We start from the raw sequence: 19,535 nt of genomic DNA, 5'->3' as shown, positions 1-19,535 counted from the left end.
GAATTAAGAACATACAACATGTATGCATGTTTCGTTAATGAAATAGTTGACTGAAACAAAATTTTACCAAAATGTGACATTGAAGGAAATAGTGAGAAAAACACAAAAAAGCTTTGCCCAACAACAGAAACATGTGCACAAATCCAAATTAACTGGTATCTTCAAATTTGAACAGACCAGCATATTGAAGTAGCCTGCAGGTTCAAGCCTGTAGCACTTTGTATGCAACGGGCAAAATGTAGATTTAGATTTGTGTCTCAAGGCAAACAACCCTCAAGCAGCGCAGTATTTCATTTCATGCTGAGCATTCAGTTGCAGTGGGCCATAAATATTCATGAGGATTCCTCCAAACCCATGATATAAACATAAGAATATGGCCAGTGACAGGCATTAGTGAATGGTCACATTGGATCAAATAGAATAGTCTATCTTTGATGCTTCAGAGGTATCGGCATTATTACTGTGATTAGAGGACATACATGAGGCAGAATAGTACTTGTTAAAACATCTTTCCCCCTGTGATGCTCGCTTCAGAACCAGTTTCGCCATAAGCAAAGTAGAGGTCAAATATGCTGGGATGATTAGAGCTATCTGTGGTAATGGAATAGGCTTGTTCTTGATGTTCACCCTAATTGAAGACACCATTACATATAGCTACATTTCCTATAAAACCCTTTTGTTCTGTTCTAGCGGCTACAATCGGTGCCATAAACTGAAACTTACAGTACTGTACATGTAGTAATTACTGACTACCACTGACTGAAATCTTTAACTCCAACCTGAACCTCAACATCCATATTTGCAACAACAACAAGAAGCAGTATGTCCTGTGGCAGGATAAAAGGTAAGGGTGTGGGGATGGTGAATTGATATGTTGCACCTCTAACTTATGCGGTAGACTGGACCTGCAATTTCCCTTTTTATTAACAGTAACTAAACCTAAACCTATCACAACCTTGCTCTAACCTTAACTCTACCTTAGTTACCTTGTACAGACATTGTAGGAAGTGAGAACTGTGAAAACCCTGGCATTGGTTTTAAAATATAAATTGCAATTGAGCATATTTCATCTGTTCACATTGTTCTTACCATATTATAGGGTTACTTATTGTACATTGGTATAGTGTTTTGGTGGACCAGGGCTAGCGTGCCAAACTGTGGCTAAGCTATGCAGAAGACACTAATGTTGTCCCCTTGCATCCTGTCACCTGTCTACTGTCCAACATCAAACGCAAAAACATCAGAAAATACTTTTGGATCAATCTGCAAAAACAACTTCCTCCAATAAAGTAAAATCTAACATTAGAAAGCATTTTTCTGCTGCACAGCATAAGAATGCAATGTTTTGATGTTCCTTTCACAGTTGTAATGTCCCAGCATTAGCTAATAATCTTACAAGTAATAGCAAGACCAGCTCAAGTAGACACAAGTGTTAAAGAACATTGTTGAACATTGTATTTGTTTTCTTTGTTACATTTTTACCTAAAAGATTCAAAATACATTTTAAATCTTTTTTTTTGCTTTCAACACTGGTTTCTTTTCTAACTCAAATAATAGGACAAAGTGTGTTATTTAACAAAAATGTTAAGAACACACTCAATAGGTAAATTAAACATTGATGATAATTTAAGAATTCCATTTGACATTTAACATGGTGTACATTGAGTCACACTGCATGTATTTACATACATGCAATTCTTTTTTATCCACTCCCAACCTTCACGCTGTTTTCACACTCACACTGTGCTGGGAATAGATTATAATCTGTGTGACAGGTGACAGTTTCCCTTTTCTTCATGTGATAAGGTGACAATTACCCTGTGAACACTGTAATTTACATGTGAAGCAAAACAAAGAATTGCTTCTGCTCTGTTAAGAACACAAGACAAACAAAAAGAAGTTCACCACGACATGTTACAGGATAACTGATTGCATTCTACAAAATAAGAGCCCAGAGCTATTAATCATCACACATTGAATGTTCATTACAAAAAACTCATTACACTGGACCATTTAGAATATGTGCAGTACTATGGGAGACATTTATAATATTTTCTCATGAGCAAACCTCTCTCAAGTAACAGATGTCCTGTCAAAATCTACAGTAATTAATATTTTTTTGTCTCTCTGCACTGAATAAATATTTTAAAAGACAGCAACAACACATGGAGATTCAAACCTCCACATGGCACATGCTTTCATTAAAGCCACGATTATTACATTACCATTCCAGACAAAATAAATAAATAAAACAACAACACAAAGGCTTGCATCACAATTGACATTGGATTGATAATAAAGTTCATTTAGTTTAAGACAAATTTGAACAGTGTTTAAATTGAACTCAGATCACACTAAATATATTCCCTTTTAACCCTAGCAGTATTTTATTTTTAAGTTTTGAGATATCAAAAACAGCAATATATCTATATCCTTCCAATAACAATATCTCTTTTTTCTGAATATTACACCTCACTGTCTCCAGTTTCCACAAACTTTTACATTCATTTGAAAATACTACCCAGTGAAATCTGTGAGGTGGATGTGAATTCAGGCTCAAGCTGATCTATGCTCTGTTCCAGCTCAGCATGAAGACCCATTTAGGACTCTCTCTCTCCCTCTCTCTCCTCTCCCTCTCCCTCTCCCTCTCCCTCTCCCTCTCCCTCTCCCCCTCTCTCTCTCTCTCTCTCTCTCTCTCTCTCTCTCTCTCTCTCTCTCTCTCTCTCTCTCTTACTCTCTCTCTCTCTCTCTCTCTCTCTCTCTCTCTCTCTCTCTCTCTCTCTCTCTCTCTCTCTCTCTCTCTCTCTCTCTATGCTGCTTTAAATCAGCAAGTCAGTACATTTGAGTGAAGCATAAATCTGGTTCAGTACAAATGTGCCACACAAACATGTAGACACAAAATACTTCCATTAACTCCACACCAGTATGAATAGTAGTTTATTGTTATATTTTATTTTATGTTATTATTTTATACTTATTTTTTTTGACAATCTCGTAATTATGTAATATTTTGCGAAGTCATGCAATGCATGCTGTATAATTTCAATTTATGCCTTGTTCTGACAATACAGCCTAACCAACCAATGCACCTATTTACTATTAGTGAGTAACTGATAACTACGTATGCACACAGCCTGTATGTTTGTTATCTTCATTAGTGTGGAAGGATTTGTTTTTTATGTTGCTCTTTTTTACAATGTTGACATGGATACATTTAACACAAATTAAACATGAAACTCTGAAAACCTCAGGAAATCTGAAAATATTAAAAGAAAACTGAAGCATATAATGTAATTACTCCCCGGGTTTAAGGGAACGTCAATCAAGGGCATATCTTGGAATCACTTAATGGGATATTGAAATATCCTCTTCCAGCATGTGGCACGGAAGGCAAGCGCTAATTAGTATGAATGACGAGTGTTAAGATGACTAATGCTGCTGAGGACAGGCTTTAATTAAGAATAATATAATGAAGTGTCCTGCTGATTTGTCAGTATGCAGTCCTTGTTCCTTATTGGTCCACACAGGCCTAAGACTAGCAATAAAATAGCCAGCAGTATGTCCAGCTGCTAAAAGGCTTTTTTTTTCTCCTTAGTGCACAGGTGTCATTCATTATTTTTTCATTCAGGACACAAGCAAAGCATTACATTTTGTGTGCAAGTCCTGAAGGGGGTAACCAAATTTATTTACTGATTAAATTGTCTTTACTTATTGGCATGTTTCAATTCCACACACAACATACATATTAAGAAGAAATAAGACATAAAATCTACTGCTAATGTTTTGTGGATGACATTTGTCACAGCGTACCTACCAGCAGTCTCTGAGTGCAACAACATGTCAATTAATTAAAAATACACAGTGGCTTGTGGCATTAATTGTATTACAAATGTTTTCATGCAAAAAGAGATGCAGATATGATTCAGCAGTGGGTTGCAAACACAGAAAGAATAAAGGGGAGCCAGTTTACCATTAATGTCTAACCTCCCTCATCATTACTGAGGAGTGTAATATAGGAAATGGGCCCCAAGGGCTCGACATAAAATGCAAACATGCTGGTTGGAGGGAGGTAAGGGTGGATGGTGGGAGATTGCCTGAACCCATTTGCAGGATGAGATATTATAAGATATTAGGTGCTGTAGGTAGCAGCACTAATACTAGGCATTTGAACATTGCCAAATCCAGAATTGTCTCAATTGTGATGCCAAAAGAGTGACCAGTACCACCCCTGACATCTGACTGCCAGAACAATTGCTAACCTAGACATGTACATTAGCAGATGTTATCTACTTCATTGTGCATTGGGCTCTGAGCGCATCCAAAATACAGGTAACCTACACTCAACCAATAATGCTGCTATGCTGTCTGTCTAATCATGGGGTGGGAGTGCCCATTCAGTTTTTTCTGACTCTTGTCACACCTCATCCCTCTCTCCCTCTCCCTGATATGCTGGAGTCAGTCAGCATTCAGTCAGCTTGTTAATCACTGGTTTATTCAAAGTTTATCATATTGAAAGTTACTGTGTGTCCAAATTGCACCAATTTCAACATGGCCCTCCCTTGGATCCCCAGCCATAAACCTGCCAAGTTTGGAGTCAATCGGATGAACAGTTCAAGAGATACGTGAAGGACATACATACAGAGAATCCCTCCTTCAGTAGAATGATGGCAGGTACGCTGTTGGCCTCAGGCAAAAAAGATGCTGGAGGAAATGTGTTTTTCTTTTAAATACTGAAACATTCAACCATATATCTGTGGGCTGATTTAGCCCACAGAACTAACCTGAGCTATTTGATCACTGCACATTTTAATCCATGCCTGTAAACAGACAAATTCAGTTTATGTCATGTTATAGTGAATGTCAAAGCCATAAAAACATAGCTACATGATATATTAGACTTAAACCCCTTTTCAACAGAAATACTTGTTCTCTGACCTACTAAACAAGTTATCACTGCTGTAACACCATTGATTAGTTGTTGTTTTTTGCTCTTCTTTTAGCCTCACACTTCAATGAAAAGTGATGAGCATATTATCATATCTTTATATAGGACACATCTTCATTAACGCAATAGTAGTTGAAAGCAAGTTTTATAATGATTAGCTGTGAGGTTTCGAATGTGTTATCCCCTCATGTTTTCTGTGTCTAGCTGTAGGCCACTGTCTGTCTGTGAGACGGTTTGTGTGTGCGATTTAAGTCTCAGTGGAGTGGTTGTTCCCTAACACTTCACAGAAAGTCTTATAACTATGTCCATTTTAGTCTTCTAATGGCATGTATGATGTTTGTTTGAGTGGAGACCACTTCATGCTCTGAATTCAATAAAAAGGCTCTCTGTCTAGGCTATGTCAGGCTATGACAAGACATACATTTCTTCTTTGCAAAAAAAAAAAAAAAACAACCCAAAAACGATTAATACCCTTCAGTGGGAACAGATACGAATACTGTTTTTCTGTGGGGCAAAAAGGATGTTAATTAACCATTTTACATGGTTGAATGAGTAACAACGGTAAGGGAAATTGCAAGGCCTCTTCATGTCAAGGTGAAGCTCTTCCTTCACATTGTCAGTGCTGCTCAGATTTCTAATGTTCAAACTATAGGAAAAGCAAAAGTGGTTGTGGCACAAGCAGATGTTGAACCAGTGCAGTGTAATTTTACTCAGTATTTGTTGACATTATATATTCAAGCACAGTCTATTCAAATGCATGCTTGCTTCCAGAATTTAACAGGATATAAACATGAGATCTAAAAGTAGCTTCACCTGCCAAGTTTTTCTCAGCAACAACTATTTTTTCCCTCCTACTTTATCTTCTGCTTTACTTCTATAAAAGACAAAGTTCTATACAATTTGCCACTGTATGAATGGCTTCCTATTTTAATTATATTTTACTTAAAGATTATTGAATTATGTTTGCTGCTGATAAGTACCACATTTAGCTATGGCATGAATATTTTCTGCATGGGTGACGGTGATAGTAATCAATTCTTTGAGAATTACAAGTACCTGTATGATTGCAAATGTTTTTTTTGTGTACTGTATGACACCGACACCACATTGTCTTTGTTGGAACTTGTGACAAACATCTGACAGCACTTGTTTGTGAAGGTGTAGCACACTGACAGAATCACACACTCAACATGAAGGGGATCGTACAGTAAATAAAGATTATTAGGTTAATTAATTATTTTTGCATTTATTACTCTTTTGTACCTCCGTATAATTACTCTGCACTGCTTTAATTGAATCTGAGCAGGAGCCAGCCGAAGATAATTTGTTTTCATGTAACCAAATGGTTCCAGTGTTGCCAGGCTGAGAGGAAATGACATATGGTAGAAAAGCATAATTCATCTGGCTGAGACTCTGATACCCAACCATCAGAAAGGAAATTAATTCTGCTGTCTGGCTGCACAGCCAAACAACATTAAAAACAGGAATAAATAACAACAGCAACCAAAATACACACACTACACTCGTGTCGTATTGAAAACCAAGCATCCAATAACCAGGCTGAATTGGGGATGTAGTGGAGCTTGCTTATCTGATATGTGGTGTGTGGGAGACTGCGTGGGTTTTTTTTTTATGTGTCTGTATGTGCAAGAGTGAATGAGATTTGATTGGGTGGGCGTATCGGTGTGTGTAGTGTGTGAAGGCATTGCTTCGTTATGCATGCAAGACCCACTATCAAACAGGAACATGACGAAAAAAGGTTTGCATATGCATCAATGTGTCCATAATTACAAAGTAGATTTCTTGGCGACTATTATGGATTGTTGACCATCTCTAAGCAAGCACTGGAGAGTGTTCAAATGAGGATTATCTACTCCAGCACAGCACAGCGGAGTTTAGCACTGTATGTCATTGATTAAGCTCACACATATTACATGCCAGCACACATCCCACTTGCCTAGTGTCTTCTTCTGTCTCATAACAAGTGCTTAAAAACGCCCTCATCTTGGGAATACAAACAAACATACTATCTGAATATGTAAAGAAATACAGTATGGCTGATATTTAAAATGAATATACAATCAATTTATGGTTATTACACTGAATGGTTTCGTAAGTTACAAATGTCGCTGGACCCACCTGCAAAGATGGCTGTAATAACATCAGTATAGCACTCTGCGGGCTTCAGATAATATAGAGTTCAGGGGAAAGGCTAATTAGACCTTGAAAACTGTGTCTGGCATATATATATATATATATGTTTGTATTAAATGAAGTAAAAATGAGTTGAGTTGCAATTGAACTTAATTTAACCCCAGGTATTATGTCTTTAACACTAGCTGTAAGAGTATAAAGAATACAAACACATTTTCAATTCATACCGTGATAGTGGATGTAAACAAGTCCATCAAGCCTCCACAACTAAGAGAACGAGTCTTGGATGATTGTATATGTAATACAATGGTACAAAAGCATAAACGCAATGGACTGTGTCTTCAAAACATGTGTCAGAGGTACAGTACATACATGGATACAATGTGATACAATGTAATTGCATGGAGCAGGAGGTACAATTTAAGAAGCAACAAAGACAGATTACTTACAATTGTATTTAATTAACTATGAATTGCAAATTATTTCATACTGATAAAGAATAGGAGGTAACACTGAAGCTGTAACATCACAGATGCATGGATATGAGTATTAATAAACAGTAGATGCTCACTTTAGTAGAATATGCCAACCTATGGCATACAAAGATACATTTTGACATATTTCCAAACAGAGATTTAGTTGTAAGTACATGAAATGTGGAATATCACAAAACTTCATGTGTGCTCATGGCCATTAACATAGTGGGTGAATACAAAGGCTCCTTTTGTGTTCTTACCAAGCAACCAGGAGTGTAGTTAGCAGTAAATCCACCATCCTCAATTTATTCATCTCTTCCGATTGCTCACAATTTTGAATCAATGTGGTGATTTGTAATAGAAATTCTCTTGGTAGTCAATGCTATATACGATAATAAAAAAACAGTGCAGTACACTGATAAGGTCATAATAGGCCTTTTTCATTACAGACATTTTGACATGCCCGAGCAGGAAACACAAAGGTGTAATTAATAACATTAATTATGGCTGCATTCCATTCAGGTGTGTCCTTTTGAGGGTTCTGGTTTTGTGCATGCCGTCTCACTGGTATGGCTTACTGGACAATTTAATGTTACACAGCTTTCATTAATGTTATTAATTACACCTCTGTTTTTCCTATGACAGATCAAAATGACTGCAGTGAAAAGGGCTATACTCTAAATAGATTTTGGGTGGATTTTCACTTTAAAGTGATACTAGTGTCCTATTCAATTTTAGTATAGTTCCCAATGTAAAGCAACTTCCTGATTTGTGGCTATTTCTGAAAACTTCTCATACACAGTAACTTATTTCCCAACACAATGACAAATATTTTTACTGTACACTGTTTGGTTTGTATGGCTTAGCATTCTATTTCTTTATTACTTTCTTTTTACATAAACCTTTCAGTAAACAATAAACTATTTTTATTTGTTTTTACAGACACTGTACAGTACAGCTACCTATAAACCTGATGACAGAGACTTACAGTGGGTGGGCTTCTATGGATCCCTGGTGTACACCCTTTGTCTCCCAATGTTGTGAGGAACTTCTCAAAATAATGTCTCTGATCTGGCTGTCTGGAAATAACCGTTTTTCAGCAGCAACCTAAAAGTAACACTTGCACAATCTTGTCTTGTTTCTGAATCAGAAACAGAAAAAAATTGAGAAGTGTGCTGGGAGAATAGTACACAGACTTACATTTAGAGTAAAGTGGTGAAGTGCACTGGGTTGAGGCAGGTGGCCAGACACGGTAAGTGGGATGAGCTTGAATCTCGTCTGGTTGAAGGGTGTTGAGGGTTTAGGTTTGGTAAATTGATAGATTTTTGTTTTTGCTTTGTGTCTGTTGTAAAGTATTCATTTGTTGATGTTTTTGTTCATGTCAGATGGTGATATTTGAGGGACGACATCACACATTTAATCCCATTGGTATTCTAAATCTACATCTTTCATGTAAAAATAAGCAAAACTGTTCAAACTTTGGCTGAAATGATACGTCCATTTAGGATCCCATCATTCAGACTAAGAAGCTGATCAAGAAAAAAAGTTTTTCATAGCCTTTATGTTAATGATATAGGGCTGGCAGATTAGAAAGTACACATATAAGTCCATTTTGGTTAGTTTGTCAAACTGACAAACCAACATTTTGGTAGGAGGACTCTCATTAAGTTAAGAAAATAGTTTCATTTCCCAATACTACACTTATAATAACAATAACAGGGTGTATTGTTTTTTCAGTGGCCTCTAAGCACCACTACCTCCGCCCTTTCATTAACTGTGGTACTTTCTCATATTTTTCTTTTTTCCTAAATTTTTCCTAATAACCCAAAAGCGTATTAAAATTGCATTTAACCATTATTTTTGTAAGTTATCTCAAACAGGGCTGGAGCCAGAGAACATTTTTAACTGACATCTGGTTTGTGTCTGTAACATTAAAACTTCAAGCAGCAGACAAGCATATCTAAATGATTACATTGTGCTAATGTAAATAAAACTATGAAATGGCTTTGCATAGATAGTTAAAGTGCAGATCTTGTAAATGAAAGAGCAAATGTAGTTGGCTTTAAGGCTAGATTATTAGAGCCAGGGGGCCCAGGTGAGGTTTAACATCTTCGAATAAAATAGCAATGGCAATTAGCAAACACCTACAACTATCCAAATGAAAACACAGATGACTGTTAATAATAGTGCGAGTGTTACTTGGTAACAGAGATATGTGTAACCGGAGGCAGACAAAAGGCAGAGTGGTGCAACTTGGCTTTTTCAGTTTTCAAAAATGAATAACAGAACCAACTAAACTGTCTTTTTAATACAATTCAAACAGCATTTACTATAGGATCTGACAGACCCTAGAAACCTTGTTCTTTTTTTCTCTTTTTTCTAGTTTTACATATTAGTTATTAATGTTATCTCTGAAATAAAATGAGATAACTCTACAATGTGGTAGATACGATTGATCAGAACCACAGAATTACAATCACAGTCCATGTTACTGGCCAAGTATGTGTGAACCCACAAGGAATCTGACTCCAGTCTCCAGTGGCTCTCAATGTACTCACAGACAAGATATACAAAAAAACAAGTACAACAGAGTAAAAGAGATAAACAGATATAAACATATAACTATTATTAGCATGTGTATAGGTGGAAAAAGAAGAAAAAATAGATATAAAAATAAATAAAATAGAAATAATATGCACACACAACAATGGACAACGGTATACATAAAACGTCAGGTCAAACTTCCACTGCAGTGTATACAACAGTGCAAATACTACGGTTAATGTAATAAGCCCATGTATTCTCTCAGTCTTAAGCTATATAATTCCACTTGACAAATGTATGGAGACAAGAGGCCAAAGGAGAAAGACAAACAACAGAAGTCAGTTTAGAGGTCAGAATCATAGTTGACATGCTCCCTCCACACGACCAGCACATATGTTGGTAGTTTAGCTGTTTGAATGGAAAAAAAAGCAAAAACATCCCAATGGTGGAATTCACATAAAAAAGCAAGGAGAAAAATTGCAGGAAATCTGATCACCCCTGGAATGCTGAAAACCTGAATTTGAAATACACTTAAAACAACAACAACAACAACAACAACAACAACAACAACAACAACAACAATAATAATAATAATTATTATAATAATATTAATAATAATGATGATAAATAGATACTGAAACAAACTACATGAAATTCTATACAGTCCCCTTCTATTCTCAGGAGAAAATAACTGAAATAATAATATCATGGTAAATATGTATGTAAATATGTACAAACAGTGAAATTGAAATATGCATGTACTTGTACATATTATTGAATATGTAATAGTCACAGTGTGATATGGACAGTCATCCACAAAAGACATCCACAAGTCATTTGGCATGACATGTAAGCAATAGCATCATTTTAAAGTGCCTACACAGAACACAGAGGGGGCCACTGTGGTAACATGGAGATTACAATAAGAATGATATTAAAATACACACAGACATGCAAAAGAACAGTATATATATTTTTGTAATTAATTACAGAGTAATATCATTTAAATCAATTATCGTATGCCAACAGGTCACATGGACTTAAATGCAGTGTTTTCATGGGAGTGGCTTAGTGTGTTTGGGGAGTGGCTGGCTTGTTCACACATTTTGCCTTGTTCACTACGACAGGCAGAGCCGAGGGCTGAACTGGGATACTCAGTGTAGTACATCATATTCACTAATTGCACCATCTGTGGAGTGTTGTTGTGCTTGTTTTACAAACCCTCCAAACGCTGTACAGTATTTAGCAGATGGGCTCATGCGGCCAGTAAGCTACTTCTGACTCAAACTGCTTCAGCAGCTAGTTTTCTAAGTTGGAGAAATAAACTTCTCAGTCAGAGACGCGCGACGGAGGACACGGACGCAGAGTAGTGCAGTTGTTTTACGCGCGGACTTACTTTGCGGTTATTATTACCACTTTTATTACAGTCTTCATTTGTCTTTTTTTCCTGCATCTGAAGGGGGAGGAAAAGGAGGTGGACCCACGCTCAGTCGCCGGTCTCGTGGCTTCTTTGTATACAGCAGCAGCTGTGTGTAAATGCATGGGCACACAGCGCCTGCTGCTCCTTGAGGGACAGCTTATTGGGCTCAGTCCAACCTTCATGTGGGCTTCCTCTGAAATGAAGCGGCTCAACCAGGCGTAGAAGAGGAATATCGAAACTTTACCTAAACCTATTTTTTTCCGCCACCCTAGTATCTCATTCACCTCAACAAAGCCTGGGTCAGTTTCACCGCCTCTCTTTCTCCGTCTCCCTCTGTGCGCTTGGATTGTAAACGGCAGAAACAAATTGAGCTCCGTGCAGAGTAGGCTCCAGCTACAGCTGCGCGGCTACCTACACACACATACACACACATACACACACACACACCATGGATGTAAGATTTTATCCGACTGCCGGTGGAAATTCTATTCCAGGAGATCCACCAAACCTGGATTTTGCCCACTGTTTGGGCTACTACAACTTCAACAAGGTGAGAAACTCCTCTGTTTTGCGCTGTAGCAATAGTCTTGTGTGCCCACGTTGGTGCTGAAATCAAACCAGTGCGCCGTAACCCCGGTCTAATCAAAATTAAGTATATTTAAAACTAGTGCTGATGTTCTTTTTTCTAGTTGCCTCCACTTGTTACCTCCCTACTTCGACCACTAATAATCGCTGTCTTTCTGGAGTTGCTTAATTAATCCCCCTCATCCCCACCCCCCCTCTCCCTCTCACACACACATGCACCAGCACCAGCACCACCACACACATACAACCACAAACTTTGTTGTCGTGTATTAGTACTAGAAGTGAGCACAAGTGTAGTGACACTGTGCTACTTCACAGCCTCATTGCACTGCCAAACTCTCACCAGAGTGATGTGATCCACAGTCTTGGGCGCTGTTGGCTATACAGTTTCATGATCCTGAACATCAGTGGTGGGTCATTGCATCAGCACCCCACAGTCTTGCATTAGAATATGATAAAAGTAAGATACAGTGTTTCAAGTGTCAAATAAACTGCTCTGCTGGACTGTGATCATGTTTCATGACTCTGGTGATGCAGTCAAATAGCATGTTATAGAAAACACTTGTCTGTCCTCTTAGACTGCTTGGAGATAGGCTTGTGTGTTCTTTTTATCTAAACTGACAACAACAAAAGCCATTCTCTATTATATGGTAATTAACTAGCTTCAACACATCAGAGTTGCTGTTGATAACTATAATACTTCTTGCAGTTATTGAAAATGAACACTGATTATCTGGAAACTACTTACAAACACAGACACATACATACAGAAAGAGAAATAGAGCACATTTATGTGTTCAGTATGACTGTGCTCATTATCAGCATTGCGCTGTATTGTGTACTTGTCTTAAACAAGGTATCAGTAAACCTTTTACACCGTCATACTGATAAGTTCCTCTAGGATTTTGGTATTTTGGTGGTATTGCTGCCAAAGTACTTGATTTTGCAGCACTAGTACTTTTTGTGTTAAAATTGCAGGAATTGGGGAAAAATTGCAAGAGAAGGAAAATAATGATTAAAAACAGAAGAAGAAAAAACTACCAATGAGGAGTCTTTTAATCACTTCCTCTTCACTGCAATGACACAAGTTACCACGACACGAAATGCTACTGTTGGCCCAAATCACAAGCAGTTTGTTGATTTGGCCATTTCATGCAGAAAAGTTAAGGTTATTCAGAAAAATTGAAAGCTCTCACATTGATTACTGAAATGGCAACAGTGCAGTTTCCTGGAGAGACTGTTCAATGCAGAGAAATCGCAGGAATGTTTCAAAATTGCAAACTCCCTCAAATATTGCAGAGATTGGTTAAATTTGTGTTCATTATAGTCATTGCAACATCACGATTTCCTTGAGGGACTAACTAAAACAGATCGCTAACATAATGTTTTATCTGCTAACTCCCAAATAATTGACACTTAATAAGAAATGACAGAGAAAAAAAATCTGGGTTTTATTAAATTAACTGCAGTTCAAAATGTCAAGAACACGATAAAGGTAGATTAACAAAACATAAACTTCACATAGTGAACAAAACTAAAAAAAATACATTTTGCTGATGACAGGACAATTACTGTATTTCCCCAAATAGTGGCCTTTATTTACTTAAACTGCAGAGGGTATGGAGCTTTATTGGAAACCAATATGTTAATTGTTGTTATTGCATTACTGGTAATACTAGTAATCCACACCAGAGACTTCTGAGCCATCTTCTAACTTGTGTGGGGATAAAAAATGTAATTGTGTGGTCTCTTCTAGACTTTCCAAATCAGATCAGATGGATCCAATTTTGATAGTAAAACAAGTCATTTTGCAGGGGTTGTGAGTTTTGTTACGTTAGTAACATAATGAAAGCTCAACAGGCTGCTCTTGCAACTGTGACATAGGGTTGATGGGGTGGAAAGATGTGACAGAATCTCGACGGGACCGATTCTTGAGACCATGGATGTTTGTGTCATGGTTTCAGACTCGGTTTCGGCTCCGTTAAACCCCAACTTAATATCGTTTATAAGTTGTTTTATTCGCTTCCCAGCCCAGTTTCTAAGTTGCGAATGTTAACATTCCTGAGGTATGACAAGTTTATTAACTCCCTAACATGGGGCAGAAGTCATATAAAGCACAGTCGATGGTTTGTGATATGTTGTCAGTGATGTAACACTTGAACTATTGGACCCTTAGATCCATCAACAGTTTGACTCCTTTTTTCTCTGGCAAGAGGGAACATCACTGTGACAGAAAGAATCACACAACTGCTACATGCTGTTTTTATAAAGTCTAAACAACGGTACCCCCTACACCCCTCACACACACACACACACACACACGCACACACACACCCTATTTGCCCTTGCAATCTGATGCTGCTCAAAACAGTTACCAGGTTTGTCTCACTGTTTCATCAGCTCTTTGTCATGTGGCCAAGTTGTCATATGTGCCCAATTTCATCATGTCTTCATCAGCCTTGAGAAATTTTAACTACATTGCTTTGAATTGGTGTAAGAGTTGAAGTGCGATTTTATTCCTGCTCATAAATTCCCCAGGTCAAGTGAAATTTTCCATCTGTAACAGTAATTGGCTACAATGCAAAAGGAGGCAGGGCGCGAGAGGGAGGGTTTTGCGAAGGTGCTTATCCAGTATCTACCAGCTATGTTGGAGAGGGAGAGAGATCGAGCACAAAGCATGCATTTCATGCTAATTACAATGCCTTTCCATGGCCAACAAATAGACTCTTTTGCGTGCATCTTTCAAATAAGCCTCAAATTTATTTGAATCAACTCGCTGAAAGGTAGCACAATGCAGAGCAGTTAGTCATCCAAAAGATGTGTCATGCTTACAAGTAAGACAGAACTAAAGTATTACTTCTTTAATCTATTTATAAGCTGTCACAGCATCTTTACAAACAGGAAAACTTTCACTTGATTCACAGTTTTTATTTGAATCAGGCAATACCCTCTCAAAAGGCTGGCACAGGAAATGTTCAATTTTAATGACAACAGAGGCAGAAGGACCCAGAGGCACTTTGAAACATCAGAGATTCTTTTAAATTTACAGAAAAATCCAAACGAGTGGCACAGACTTAATTAGGTGCTGCAGTCATGACTAATGAAGCTTCCTGTTTTTTGGCACCGAGATGAAGAAGACACAGCGGTGCTGAAGAGAAACTTCACACAGCCGAATAATGCTTGTAAAATATATTAAGCAAGAAAAATTACCTGCTATAATGTGGTGCTCCTTTTATCAACACTGCCTTGTAAGATGTATAGGTGTATTACTGTGATTTCACTTGTAAACATGCAGTGCAGAGTGTTCAGGTGTGCGACATGGCTGTCACAGCAGGGTCCGTTTCTTTTAAACTGCCTTGACTTGAGGTTGAGCACGGATCAGCTATGCCCAAGGGCATTAACCTGCCAAGGCCCCTTTACTTCACTGATTGCTTGTTACTTTGAGAACTGAGCAGTTGCATTGTTTTCAATTTAACTGAGATAACGACTCTTGGTTTTATTATCTCTTCGGCTTGTGTTGAGAACACCTGGTTGTAGTCAGTAATGTTTCTAAGAGCCTTGGACAACGTTAAATGAATACATGGGTGTTTGTATTTATGCATCTAATTCTTATTTGTCTAATGTTTCATTTTGGTAATGTCAGTGATGTGATACAGTTAAAAGTTATGTGTTGTTTCTGGACAAGCTCTTCAGTCATGCACTGTGTTAACCAAAGACAGGGAGCTGTTTGGATTTGATTGGTTTTGGTATTTATAAAAGTCAAATATGATTGACTTTAATGGTTTCATGAAAGGGACCCAGTGTTATCCCCATATTTATGGACATCTGGTCTTTTTTTGGTGTAAGGTTTAATAATGTTTCAGATACAGTATCCATTTATTGTAGGCTTTCATTACCTCCTGGCACACAGAGACTGAAATTACCAACAGATGTTTATACAAACTCTTCACCTGCACTGGTGCTAACGTTTAAGTTTATTTGAAAAGCTAATTCCAGCACCACCAAGACATTGTAATTGTTGTTGTCAAGAATTAATATCGAGCTGCAACTGACTTCTTTTTTTCTTTTTTTTGTTTAAGTATCAATTAATATGTTGATTATTTTCTCAATTAATCAATTGGTATATCAAATGTAAGAAGATTGTGAACAATGTTGACCACTGTTTCTCAAAGTCCAAGATGCAACCTCAAATGTCTTGTTGTGTCTTGACTAACAACCCACAACCCAAAGACTATCTGTTTACTGTCACAGAGGACTAAATAAACCAGAAAATGTTCACATTTAAGATAGTGGAAATTGACCTTTGGCATTTTTTCTTAAAAAAAATACTCACAATAAATTAATAGATTATCAAAATAATTGGTAATCAATTTTCTGTTGATTGACTAATCATTGCAGTTCTACACTAATGCATAATGAGACGTATGGACAAATATATTGATAGGTAACTTCAGAGCACATGTAGAGGAAAATGTGCTAACTAAAATATAACCTAAACAAATAACCTAGTGGTGTTGAAAGCTGTGAAGGCAACATTTGACTTTTGTTTATAGTGAAACAAAAGCAAGGAGAAGTCATCAAACTTCTAAACTGACAGCTTCTTTTGGCTGTAATACAACAAAAGTCACTCGATGACAAATCTACTGCTGCACATAATGTACTTTTGAAGCACTCTGGAGAATGTATAGCTACTCTGTATTTTGTTATCCACTCACCTATGATATGGAAGTCTAACTGCTGTGGAGACAATGATTAGGAAGTTCTTCAGATTGTGAGACTTGACATGATGATGAAGGGCTGCAGCTGCAATTATCAGCAGATTTTATTGAGCCTGTAAAATGCACTGTAGGTGAAACAGAAGCCTGCTCATGGTTGATGTGGCTGCTACTGACCCATGCATATGTAAGGAAAGCAAAAGTAACAAAGACTGAAGGAACTGGGGGAAGTGAATTACTGTACTTTCTCAGCTCTAAACTCTCTAGGCAGTAACCTTTCATTGTGTCCATGCCACAGTGGGCCAGGCTTCTTTTGTCTCTGCCGTCCCTGCTGCTTTATCGGTAGGGAAGGGGTTAACACTCTGCTCAACCAGGGGGCCTTGTGCATCTCTCCAGTGTACACAGCTGGTGCCATTTCATCACACACATTCTAAACATATCCAAACACTACTTTAAATGTGTGTGTGTGTGTGTGTTAGGTGGGGGTGAGTATAACCTCAGAGGCTGTCTGCTTTGTCAAGCTCAACAGTTGATGGATATGGCTCCAAGGTACATGTTAAATGTGAAAATGTCACAAGAAGCGAATAGCTGATGTGTTTTGCTGAGTCTTTTAATTGTAGCTTGTCAGGAGATGTAGTTCAACAGATTTATTAAACACCTAATTTTCCCACTGAGATTAGAGTGTTATTTTTAGTCTGCCTCCTCCAAGACACACTATACTTGGAGTTCCTGCCACTAAGAATGACTGCTCTGTCTGACTGTTCTGTGATCTGCCATGGTACACGTATGCCTACACAGAGCAGATGTTCACATTTTGTTAATGCACACTTCTCCCATTTCCTGCATGATGTCGTAGCATGGCTGTCTGCTTAACACAGTTGATGACTGTTTGTTTGATAATACAAGAGAGAGATCGAGTCACATTGCTGGAAACTATATGTTTATGCCTTTAAGGGGTTCACAGTGATTGTTTGTGAAGAAGATATCTGCACCAGAGCTGTAACTGCTTCATATTAAACCATGAGCCTGATAGTTTCTGATTGCTGTGGCAGTGCATTTTCACAGCTGTCACTCTCTTTACTTTGTTGATCACGCTGAGACGTTGACATACGGCATGCATGCACGTGCGCGTACCAACTCCAAGCCCCTCCAAATTTAACTCATTTCTGCTTGTTTTACCTGTGTAATGTGTTGATTTGAACCAACAGTGTGAGCCTATGGGAAACCTAAGACCAGGTTGTCTGCTTTGTTTATGAGGTGGATATGACAAAGGCTCTGAAATCTTAGACAGACATAGACCATTACCCAGATCAGCACTCGTAAAGACCCTCTCTAATCCTGCCATCACTGCTCATAAATCCACTTCATTACATCTCCTTGTGCATTACTCAGCGTGGTTCATTTAGGCAGACCTCACACTCTTAAAACTGTTTCTCTTCCTGTGGGCTGTGGAGTAAAAGGGCATCATGTGTCATTCTGTCATAGCTGTAGACAGAGCATATGTTGGTGTTGTCCTATGCCCTAGGTTATGATCCCATGACCATGTAAAGCCAGTAAACAATCTCTGCTTACATGTTGTATGTCTTTATACAGTAGGCTACCATGTGTGCATACTTTATTCTTTTTTCCTTCAGCATAACCTCTGGCAGTGCTATTCCCCTCAGAGGTTTACAGGTCCACACTGAACAAAACATCCCGCTTCTTTTGGGCTATTTGTAGCTACGTGACTGTTTCAAAAAACACCTCTTTTAGTGATACAAAGAGGATGAATGCACAAGCTTTTGTTATTGGAGCTTGATCATGAATACAACATCGCTACCCCATCCATCAAACCTTGTAAGTGCCTGAGGAAAAATAGTTTATTTTGACACGCAAAGTCATAAAAGAGGAGCTGTAGCGTTTAGTGTTGTTATTTAAATGCACTGTAAATGGTTTACTTGAGTTAATGAAGATTTTAATATCAAACCATAAGTTTTCTTCCAGATTGCTTTAATAGCTATTTCATCAGATTCACAGTAGTGAGTTTATGCAGTACACTGCAATCTGTTGCACAAATGAAAATTGCTCCTTGCTTTATGATTTCTTTTCTCCAAAATATATAATTATTTGATGCCTCATTACAGTGCAAATGAACCTGACACAGTAATAATTCTAATGTTTAATTTATTTTGATGATGATTAAACCATGTACAACCTCATTCGTTTAATTGCAAAGTTGTGTGACAGAACAAAAACGTATTTAAACTGAATTCTTTTTTTTTTTCTTTTTCTTTTTGTTTTTTTATTTTAATGTGATTTCAGTCACACAAACTAAGTCCACTCCAGAAACAGCACATAAGTCATGTTTCCACACAGAGAATGAACTTTTCTAAGAGAAAGTTGTTAACCTTACTTGCAGGTCCCTATAAAAGAAGAGAAGTCAGCAAGAGGGTTTGAGGATTTGATGATCTTTAGATAAGACTGAGATACCTCTTGACTCAAGTATGACAAGCACTCGAGTAGCCAGAGTTTCTCTAAGCTGTATATACTGACATGAAAAATATTAAATCTGCTGTTTGGGTTTGTTTATCTTGTAAGTTCAAAGGTAAAATGAACCTTCTGTAGGCATTTGAAGGAGTCCTCTCATTTTTTTTGGTGAATACTGTGCCCCTTTTGTGCCCCACAAGAGATATTTTTCACCATGATAAACTGTTTTA

The 19,535-nt window shown here is 37.7% G+C and overlaps 1 protein-coding gene across 1 annotated transcript in view; it reads left to right on the top strand.

Moving 5' to 3' along the window:
• The first annotated feature begins 11,959 nt into the window (after positions 1-11,959).
• The window catches only part of tox3 (TOX high mobility group box family member 3), a 39,206-nt gene continuing 31,630 nt past the window's right edge, over positions 11,960-19,535 (top strand). The window contains exon 1 of the mRNA XM_053319679.1: positions 11,960-12,089. Coding sequence (XP_053175654.1) covers positions 11,988-12,089 — 102 coding nt within the window. The 5' untranslated portion in view covers positions 11,960-11,987. The remainder of the gene's footprint in view (positions 12,090-19,535) is intronic.

The sequence above is a fragment of the Scomber japonicus genome, chromosome 1 (assembly GCF_027409825.1).
Source record: "Scomber japonicus isolate fScoJap1 chromosome 1, fScoJap1.pri, whole genome shotgun sequence".
Lineage (NCBI taxonomy): Eukaryota > Metazoa > Chordata > Actinopteri > Scombriformes > Scombridae > Scomber > Scomber japonicus.
This window is presented reverse-complemented; position numbering and strand designations above follow the sequence as displayed.